This window comes from Limulus polyphemus, unplaced genomic scaffold (genome assembly GCF_000517525.1).
Source record: "Limulus polyphemus unplaced genomic scaffold, Limulus_polyphemus-2.1.2 Scaffold131, whole genome shotgun sequence".
Lineage (NCBI taxonomy): Eukaryota > Metazoa > Arthropoda > Merostomata > Xiphosura > Limulidae > Limulus > Limulus polyphemus.
This window is the reverse complement of record NW_013665741.1, coordinates 947,593-957,874: the sequence shown is the minus strand read 5'-3', so window position 1 is coordinate 957,874 and position 10,282 is coordinate 947,593. Positions and strand designations below refer to the sequence as shown.

Below are 10,282 nucleotides of genomic sequence, written 5' to 3'. Positions count from 1 at the left end.
GTAGCTTTGCGGGAAATTCAAAACAAACAAACAAACTATCACGTGACAGAAAACAAATCAATTATGGTACATTAATCGAATATTTCTAGTAAATGTATGAAGAGTACATGTACATGGTTAGAACAACTCCTATGATAAATTATTTTACTGAAGATTATCGAACCATTTACGAATCACAACCGATGTTTTACCCCTCCATTATAGTGAAAGCTGTAACGACTATAAAACGTAGAAAACAAAATTAATACCGATATATATATAGTCCTCTAAAATATATCTTTTGTCGAAATCAGCCTTTTCTCTGAGATTAGAAGTTTGTATTAAATTTTGAATATTGAGTAATTAAGCAAAGTAAGAATTCAACTTTGTTATCCTAAAAGTTGTAGAAATATTGAAGACGTTTATTATTTTTAAAGGGTATAATTTGATTTTATTTTTTACCCCAGATGTAGCTAAATAAAATTATGTAGTTTTAATTGTCTATATCAGTAAAATTTGCATATATGTATCACTAGATGGAGATTGGAATTATCTGTACAAGTTTATTTTCAAACTGCATGTAAAATACGCTACAATGTGGAAATAAAATTATTCTTAAGCTTAAATGTCTGCTGAATCTGGCGTTAAAATCTCACGAAGCGACAGAGAAATAGAAAAAAGCGGATTTATTGGATACGTGATTACACAGTGACACACAAGCGGTAAAATTTGGAATTAAAACACAGTGTATTATTGCAGAGTAATGGTTGTTGAATTATTGTTATTTTTTCTAGCCATCGATATTTCAATGTGATGATGATAATAACGTTTGAGTTAATTTTTATGTATTAATTTTTATAATATATTCCATGAAACTTCATGGATCCGCTCTAGTATGGCGAAACATCCAAGATTATGAAATGCTAATAAAAATATTGTGTGTGTGTGTGTCTTTTACGGATTATTAATATTTACAACAAAAATTAACCAAGTAGATCCCTTTTTAAACTTTTCACTAAAATTTAATTTAAAACATAATGCAGCATGAAACATTAACTTGATTAATTTTAAACATAAAGTCATACAAAATATTTCATTAGAGAAAAACACATTCTTGTTTGTTTGTAGTTAAGCACAAAGCTACACAATGGACTATCTATGCTGTGCCCACCACAGACTTACCACTGTATCACTGGGGGGAAATTACTAAAACAACTTACATAAAAAATGTAATAATAAGATTGAAGTAAACATTTTTAAAAGATTAATGATACCTGGAAAACATGTATGGTAACAAAAATGCACGTAAATCTCTCTACAGGAAATTTAATAACTGAACACTTTTCTATGGTATTTTGAACATAGTCCTCCGTTGGTTCACTGGCAAGTCTTAATGGTTATAACGCTGAAATTTGGGTATCGATACCCATGGTGTGCGAAACACAGTCCACTGTGTAGCTTTGTGATTAACAACAAACAAACACATTTTGAATATTTTATTCTTCTCTCCCGTCCACATCACTGCACAAAAATGATTCCTTAATATTATTTTTATGCATTTGTACAAGTCACACGATCCAAAATCTTCTATAAAACTCCCAGTTTAACTCTTGATATCGAATTCAAAAGGTTTAATAGAGTATAATACCTGTTAAAAACGTAATGCAACAAATTATGGTAAAATATTCAGGTAAGAATCATAACATACCACACACACAAATCTTGGGTTGATTTTCTTTCTTTTCAGGAACTATGGGTGAGATTTTTTTATTAATTAATTCAATAAATGCTATTGGATTTATCAGTATGATGTGAAAAAATATGCTCTTTTTCTCTAAAAAAGTATTTTTGAACAACAGTAAATCAAGTAGAAAATTTTATGCATTGTAAAATATAAGTTGCAGAAACAAACTAAGTTTTTTAAGATACACCTTTATTTTAATCAAGAGATCAATTAGTAGTTAGAGATTGAAAGTATGATGTAAAAAGGATAATAGATCAATGAGTAGTTAGAGACTGAAAGTATGACGTAAAAAGGGTAAGAGAGCAAACTGGCTATGATGCAAAATATTAATTCTAGAAATTTTCAATGTCTTTTGAAAAACATAATGTTTTAAATTGTGATTTATTTCTAAGTATCTCAAAAGATGGCACCAGCGACATATATATAAGTTTTGGTGGTCGAAAATTGTGTTTTAGTGAGCAAAATTATAAAACTCATTTTTTGCTAGGAAAAAATAAATGGTTTAACTAGCCATATATGTTTACTGTATGTTGTTATTTGCTTGTACAACTAAAGATTTGTTTTTATGTTTCAAATACATTAAAAATTAATATTAACTTACGATCAGAAAAAGCTATGTACCTAACCTAAAAATCAACCTGGCAATTGGTATAGCTAATTAATATACTTTTTTATGTTTCTACTTATAAATATTGTTTCGTCACCTGGATACTCTCACTGTTCCCGATATTTTACCGTAATCATGAAGAACATAATTTTTAAGTCTTTGTTAATTTGTTTTTGCAGTATTCAAGTAGCATCGTGTTTCAAATAAAATGAATTTAGTAAAAAAATAATTTACCGATGGGCTATGAATATTTTAGATCAATTGATATTAAATAAAATACCATTGAAAACATAGAAATGATTTACAATCATCAAAAACATTATCAACTTAATGCCAGGCAAATAATTAATTACCAGACAAATCGTAGAAATAAATGCAAACGAATTATCTCTGCGTTTTCAGGCAACTAATGTCTTATAAATTCTTATACATAAATATCATTTAATCACATAAGTTATCTTCTAAAAGAATAAGAAAAAAAAAGAAGTGGAGGAATTATTTATTTACGTTCATAATCTATTTCAACTTATTTCAATCATTCTGTATGGATATTTCCATCATGTTCAAAAAATTTAAAAAATCTAAGTGAAATATTTTTCAAAAATATTTCTGGGCATACTCCAATGATTTCACTAATTGAAAAAAACAAACTTGAAGGGGTTTAAGAAACTGTGGCAGGCACACAAATTACTCTACAAATCGATCTTAATCACATTTAAAAATGCTTATTAAACTCAACTTAAATTGAATGTCAAATTTATAAACGCAATCTTCTTAAATATTGGAAGTTGAATTCAGTTTCATAGCAAAATAGCCTCAACTTATTTTATTAGAAAATTAATGTTTCTCAAATGGCAAAATATAATGCACAAAGTTTGCGGATTTTTTTATTCATTTTTAAAATTTTACATAATGTACTTTTTATATATGTGGTTTTATAAAGGATATAACGGATGGAACTAAAAGACATGGTTAAAACATTACAATAAACAAAGAATAAACAATAAAAGAAAGGAGACATCGTAAATATTTTAGTTATTCCTTTAGAAGTATTGGACTCATCATAAAATAACACAAAAGTGGCCTGTTACTCCAGAAGAGCATGTTTCTTTGTTAGCTGACGCTTTGGCTTCTAGCCTTCATCGAAGCTTATAGCACTTATAAAGACATATATAAACTCTTAACCAGCTGAGGTTACAGCTTACGGCATACAAACGTAACATAGCATTTCAGGGTCAACAAGGGCTCAACAGAAAATAATTTTAAAGACCTTAAATTATCCTCATGTGACAGCCCTCCATTTTAGGAATAATCTTAGTTGCTCTCGTCTGTGGAACACTTTTCAAAAACTAAATATCCTTCTTAAAGTAAGAAAGGAGCTCAAGACTGAACACAATACATTAAATGAGGCCTAACAAAAGATGTGTAAAACGAAATGATAACCTCTTTTGACTCATATTCTTGTAGATGCAACACAAGATCCTATCTGCTTTCCCACTGGCAACAACACACTGCCCGGAAGGCCTAGAGACTGGTCGAATAAAACACCAAGATCCTTTTCTCTATAACACTACTTAGATGTAATTACCATAATTAAATGCCATATGCTATTTGTATGCCCAATTCGCTAAATGATTCTATCCTTCTTGTAAAAGAATAACATCCTCCTCACAGCCAATTACATCGGAAATGTTAATATCATCAACAAACTTTCTTATTTTGTTGACCAATCCCTCATCAATATTGTTAATGCATATTAAAAAGTTTGTTCGTTCTTAAACGCAAAGTTACCTAATTGGATATTTGTGCTGTCTCTTCCCCCCTCCAGTGGTTAAGAGGTAAGTTTGAAAGCTTATAACGCTAAAAAAAAAAACGGTTTTCGATGCTCGTGGTTGGACAGTAAAGGCAGTCCATTGTGTAGCTCCATGCTCCATACAGTATGTTTAATACCAAACAAACAAAATCCACGTTGTGGCCACTACAGGCACCAAAAACACGGTTTTTAGCGTTATAAGTCTTCAGACGTACTGCTTAACCACTGCGGGAGTAAAGATCCCCGCGATGAGCCCTGAAATACTCAAATTGCAATTACAATCGTTTCAATGAACTCCATTTGTTACGATCCTTTGTAACTACCTTTAACTTTGTATGCTGTAAGCTCTGATAAAGGCTAAAAGCCCAAACGTCAGTTAATAGAAAAAGTTTTTTCTTTCTGGAGTTATGTCTTTTTTTCCGTTGTTTTTAAAATTTATTCTGATAAAAACTTAATAAGTGCTCAAATGACTTTTTCTAGTAAAATGAACAAATTCTTCTACTGTTCAAGAAAAAAATGTTTAAAAGTGTGTGCACCCCGGTAGGACAGCGATAATTCTACGGGCTTACAACGCTAAAATTCTGGGTTCGGTTCCCCACGGTGGACAAAGCAGATAGCCCAGTGTGGCTTTGCTCTAAAATAAACAAACAAACAAACTATATATATATATGTATGTATAGGTCAGCGAAGATTATGGATAAAAAATAAATAAATATTTAGTTTATAAAACGAAATTACTGTCATCTAGTGATATCTTTTAGCCCACATAAACCTGACGTGTTGAATGCATATTTATAGGCTTAAGACTAGGACGAGGGAGCGTGGTTGATTTTTATTTACCTTAAATTAAGGCTTAATAATCTAACATATTGGTGTTGTATTTTATTCAGTCTCACAATGCTGGAGTTTTTGGATGATATTAAGCGTATGAATAAACGACAAGTAAGTAAATGAACTATTAAATTAACTTATTTAAAAGTAATAGTAATACTTTATCATAATCATCTGTATTCTCCGATTAATTTCCTATTCATCTCAATTCTTTGATTTCTTGTCAATTTTTTCAACTGGTACTGCTAGTGCTAATACTAGTAGTAGTAGTAATACTAATACTACTCTTAATATTATTATTATACTAGCGCCTACGTACTATACTCTTTTTATTATGGCTTATAGATATAGCTATAAGCATATTTGTATATTTTAGTATGTTTTTTTATATATATAAAATATGCTTAACTTTTTATGCTTTTATTACTACATTTCAAGAAAATTGAATACTTAGATCTCTATCATAATATTTACTCCCACATACCCTACGTGTACAAACTGTTTGTAACTAATTTTGCTGGGTTTACTTTCCTGCTTTGTATATTTTTGTTGCATTGAGCTCTTGCCTTTTTATTGGTGGCTTTGCCTAATGCTTGTTTGTACTGGCTACCTATTATGCAAATATTAGGCGTAAGTAATTCTTAGTGCAGTTGGTTATCCCATATTTTTTTTATAGTGGGGAAGGGGGGTGGTGGTAAGTTACCTTTCTGACAGACATTCAGTGGTGTAAAGGAACAAAACTCAGATACACTTATTAAAATAAGTTTGGCTTATGTTTTTCTGTATTTTTGAGTAAACCTATAAACCTGTAATTCATTCTGTAGTAATACTAATACTGGTTCCATAGTGCCACTGACACTATGAATTGATCTAGTCATTTTATGGAATTATACACTTTTTGGCATAAATTAAGTTTTGATTTTTTTTTTATATAGGGATGTTATCCACACATGAAGAATATTCTTTCCCTACTTGTTTTAGCTGTAAACTAAACCAATAGCAGTACTAATCTAGTTAAAAGTTCTGAATAAAAAAGGATCTGAATTCGTATGTAATTATCCTCCATTTTCTTTCATTTACCAATATTGTTAACTTCAAATCTGTTTTTTCTTTTTGATTTTAAATTTTAAACTAATTACATGTACATCTAACTTCCTAATTAACAATCACCAGCTCAGTTTTGTGCAACACCTCGGCAGAGGGTTTTACTTTAAGAAAGATATGGTACACAACATTGACCATGATTGTCTAAACCAAGAATTTTTTAAAATCTCACTTCATAATCATTGAATAATAATATACAAAATGGAGTGGATTATTTCTTAATTTTTGGTGAACTTATTTTTTCAGTATTCAAGTTTCAGGGAGCTTGCTTTGATCAGAAGTTATCTCAGTAAGAAATAATTCCCCACTGGTCTTTGGATACTTTATATAAACTTAAATTAAATGCATAGATATAATTCCTATCGAAAGAACAGTTTTTTTACAAATTTAAAAAAAAAGTACATTTAACAGCTTTTTTAAGAGTTTTTTTTTTTCTAAGTATCTTGACTAAGTTCACTGTAGTACATTAGTCTTGAAATTTAAAACTAGTTGTTTTTCTTAATGATATAGGCTTATCATTCACCTGTATTATTTTAAAATTGAACCAGTAGTAGAGGTGGGCAGCTAGTGGACATTAATTATTGATTACATTCAACTAATTTATCATTCTTATATGAGATTGCTAAAAAAAAGAACTTATAATGCTAAAAAGTGAATGTATTTAACTTTTATTTAAAAAATGAGGCACCAAAACTTAGTATTATATCAAGTCAAAAATATGAGTATGTACTTTTTTATCTTGAAGTCTTAACTTTTTATCTGTACTTCATTACTGTCATTGGATAATATTGCTGAATATCCAAAAATGTGAGAGAATCTTCTCATACTGAGTGGTTAAAGTTGGTGTTAAAATAAACTTTTTTCACACTGAGTGATTGGGGTAGATGTAAAGTATTTTCTGACAGCAGTTAGATTAAAAAAAAAAGATATTGCATTATTTAATGTTTAATGGTTACAGTTGATGTAAAAATGAGTCTTTATAGACTACATGTATAATAATAGGTTTTGTGTTTGTAAGATGTTTGAATAGATTACAATGAGAAACTTGTAATTGTTTTTTTTTTTCAGAGAAAATAACTTATGACAGTACAGTTGTCTCAATGTTGTATTGAGTGGAATGGTCAAATAAGCATTATAATTAATAATAATATAATAAATTCTAAAATATATTTACATTGTAAGCATTGAGTGTTGGCAATTACACAGTTAAAGATGTAGAATAATTACCAAAAATAAACTGGTCAGGAATAACTAAGATTAAATCACATTTATTAAATGCCTTCTGTCATAAAGCTTTCCTAAATTATCTCTAATAAAAAGTTACTTTTGTAGTAACAGTAGTCAATTTGAAACTAAACCTGTAATTTTCCTTCATATCTTCATTTTAAAAATTGGGATTGTTTAAACTTTAAATAATAATCAGGAATTTTGCCTTAGCATGCAAGTTTTATCTTTAACTTTTTCAAAATTGTACCAATATAAGATAGTTGTTTTTTAAAAATTATTTTGAATGTATTTTCCTCACATATTTATATATGATAATCACATAAAGGGCTTGTTATTCACCATGTTAAAAAAGTTGTTAATACAAATCAGAATGGTTTCAATAATGTGACTAACTTCTAGAGCTGTTTGATTAGTGGAATTTGCTAATCAGATCATCAACCTCATTAATTGATTACACCAAGCTAAATAGTTATTCTCGCAATAGATTTTAATTGTTGAAATAATTGAAGGTAATAATAATTGGAAATGCTAATTACAATTAATTGATTATTTTAATGATATTAAGCAATTTAACTACTAAAAATTTATCTGTAAAGTTTTAATAAATGGATAATATATCAGTTCCATGCTGGCAGAAACCCAATACAAGTACAATTATTAAATTCATAGTGAAAAAAAGAAATAGCTGTAGTTTTTACTTCTTGTATTTTAGATAAGTCCTATAGCATAAGAATATGTAAGGAGTGTCGAAATCAAGCAATCAGTTATTATAAAGTTGCCAGGGAGTAGTCCAACAGTTACTACCATGATATGCTAAGGAATAAATATAAAATTTCCTGTTCCATTCACAATTTTACTAATTTTGTATTCCATGATCTTTCATAGTGTTGGCAGAATATATAAATGATATTTCTACATTTATTTGAAACTTCAAAAAATGTCTGTTTAACCATTCTTTACTACCTTGATATATCGTAACAATTCTTGGATGTTTCAGAAAGCATTCAAATCAAACATTTCACATTTATTATTATTATTATACAAGTAATTTGACAACACCAAGAAAAAGTTTAGTACACATCTTTTAGAGAATAAATAATAGAAAATGGTACCTTCAGTTTGTTACAGCAAGCTGGTACACTAAAGGCAGTTGTTTGTTACAGCAAGCTGCTACACTAAAGGTAGTTGTGAGAATAGTTAAGAAAAATTTTGGTATGACACAAAAATGAATACTGGCAGGTGGGTTTTGTTTGTTCTGCATTTAATAAATATTGTATTATCATATTTGTTTATTTATCGTTAATTGGTTTTTCTAATCTGATTAAAAAACAATTATTATTTATACTATTGAAGATTGAAGTTTTTACACGTAAACCACACCACTTATAGTATCATAAGCATTCCATTGGTAGCTGTGCATGTTTTCCTTTGTGAACTTTATTGACACTGAAACCTAGCTTTCATTTATTCATTGCAGGTATTTAATGTTTATGAAAAAAAAAGAGAAAAAAATTAATAATAATATATCAAACTATGTGTAACTTATGGTATTAGGTTACTAGAACACATTGGTATAAAATGTTTATACATTATTTTTGTTACAATGATTTGAATGAGTACAGATTCCATTTTACTTAAAGTTTATTTTTTTGGTTTACAGCTTGTTTATCAGGCATTAAACTTTGGAATGATTGTATCTTCAGCATTAATGATATGGAAGGGTTTGATGGTTGTGACAGGAAGTGAAAGTCCCATTGTTGTTGTACTGAGGTAAGGTTGTTGTAGTGGTTAGTTTATTGTTTGAGTTTGTACTCGGATGGTAGTATTTTCAATGCTTACGCATTTTGTTTTAGAATGCCACATAGTACAAATCTGGTCATATATATATATTAATTACACTAATTGTCAATAGGCAATCAAGATCAGCACTATAAAACAATAATGAACTTAATATAAATTCAAAACTCTATTTAAAAAAACCTTCACACTTTCTGGTTGTTAACCAAAAGTCATAATGGAGATTGTCTATGGTAATAGCACCCAAAGCATTGGGGTAATCCCATCTATCAGACAAAATCCAAAAAGCAGATGAGAAACCAGTCAGCAGTCATGGAAAATTCATTAAGGGAACAGAGTTGAGTGCTTACACCCATAACGTCTCAACTCTTACTGCCTTTCACTGTCTGCAGCCAGTTGTGGGAAGATAAAATTAAGCCACCCAAAAAATATATATTTCTACTAAACAATGTCTGCCACCCTCCACCCTTAAAAGTTCTAAAAAAATTCTTAAAGTAGAATAAATACCACCCTAATAATTCTACTACATGTTACTCCCAACCTCCACCCTTTTCTGAAAATGACTTATTAAAAAAAGATCTTAAAAGAACTACAAGACTTACCTTAAGTAGTTCATTTTGTCACATTATTCAAGTATAGCACAGGATAGCTTAGACAAGCCCAGCTATTTGAAGTTAGTCTTTCCAGCCCCTATTTCTACTCTTAACTTTATTACATCTTTTTAACGGTAACTGCCTTACCACAACTGGCTGCAGACAGTGAAAGGCAGTAAGGTGAGTAATGTATTTTCCACAATTGCCGACTGGTTTCTCATCTGCTTTTTGGATTTTGTCTGATAGATGTGATACCCCCAATACTTTTGGGTGCTATTACCACAGACAATCTTCGTTATGACTTGTGGATAATGACCAGAAAGTGTGAAGGTTGTTTGTTTTTAAATAGTTTTGAATTTATATTAAGTTCATTATTGTTTTATAGTGCTCATCTTGATTGCCTATTGATAACTAACGTAATTGATATAATAGTTTTGATGTTATATCTTTTATTATTTAGAGAAAAATGATGTTAAGGTGTTGATTTGCCACCTTTACTCCTTTCTCTTATTAAATGTCATCTATCATGTATACTGTCTTATAGCCCAGCTACTGAAGTTTATAGAAAAATTACATGCAATTGTTCT

At 29.5% G+C, this 10,282-nt stretch overlaps 2 protein-coding genes across 2 annotated transcripts in view; both read left to right on the top strand.

Annotated features, from left to right (window-relative positions):
• LOC106473569 (dual 3',5'-cyclic-AMP and -GMP phosphodiesterase 11A-like) overlaps positions 1-10,282 on the top strand; it is a 108,623-nt gene that overhangs the window by 81,439 nt on the left and 16,902 nt on the right. The gene's annotated exons all lie outside the window — the stretch shown is intronic.
• Positions 4,905-10,282, top strand: part of LOC106473612 (signal peptidase complex catalytic subunit SEC11A-like) — an 18,864-nt gene continuing 13,486 nt past the window's right edge. Inside the window, exons 1-2 of the mRNA XM_013934299.2 lie at positions 4,905-5,085; positions 8,966-9,075. Coding sequence (XP_013789753.1) covers positions 5,041-5,085; positions 8,966-9,075 — 155 coding nt within the window. The 5' untranslated portion in view covers positions 4,905-5,040. The remainder of the gene's footprint in view (positions 5,086-8,965; positions 9,076-10,282) is intronic.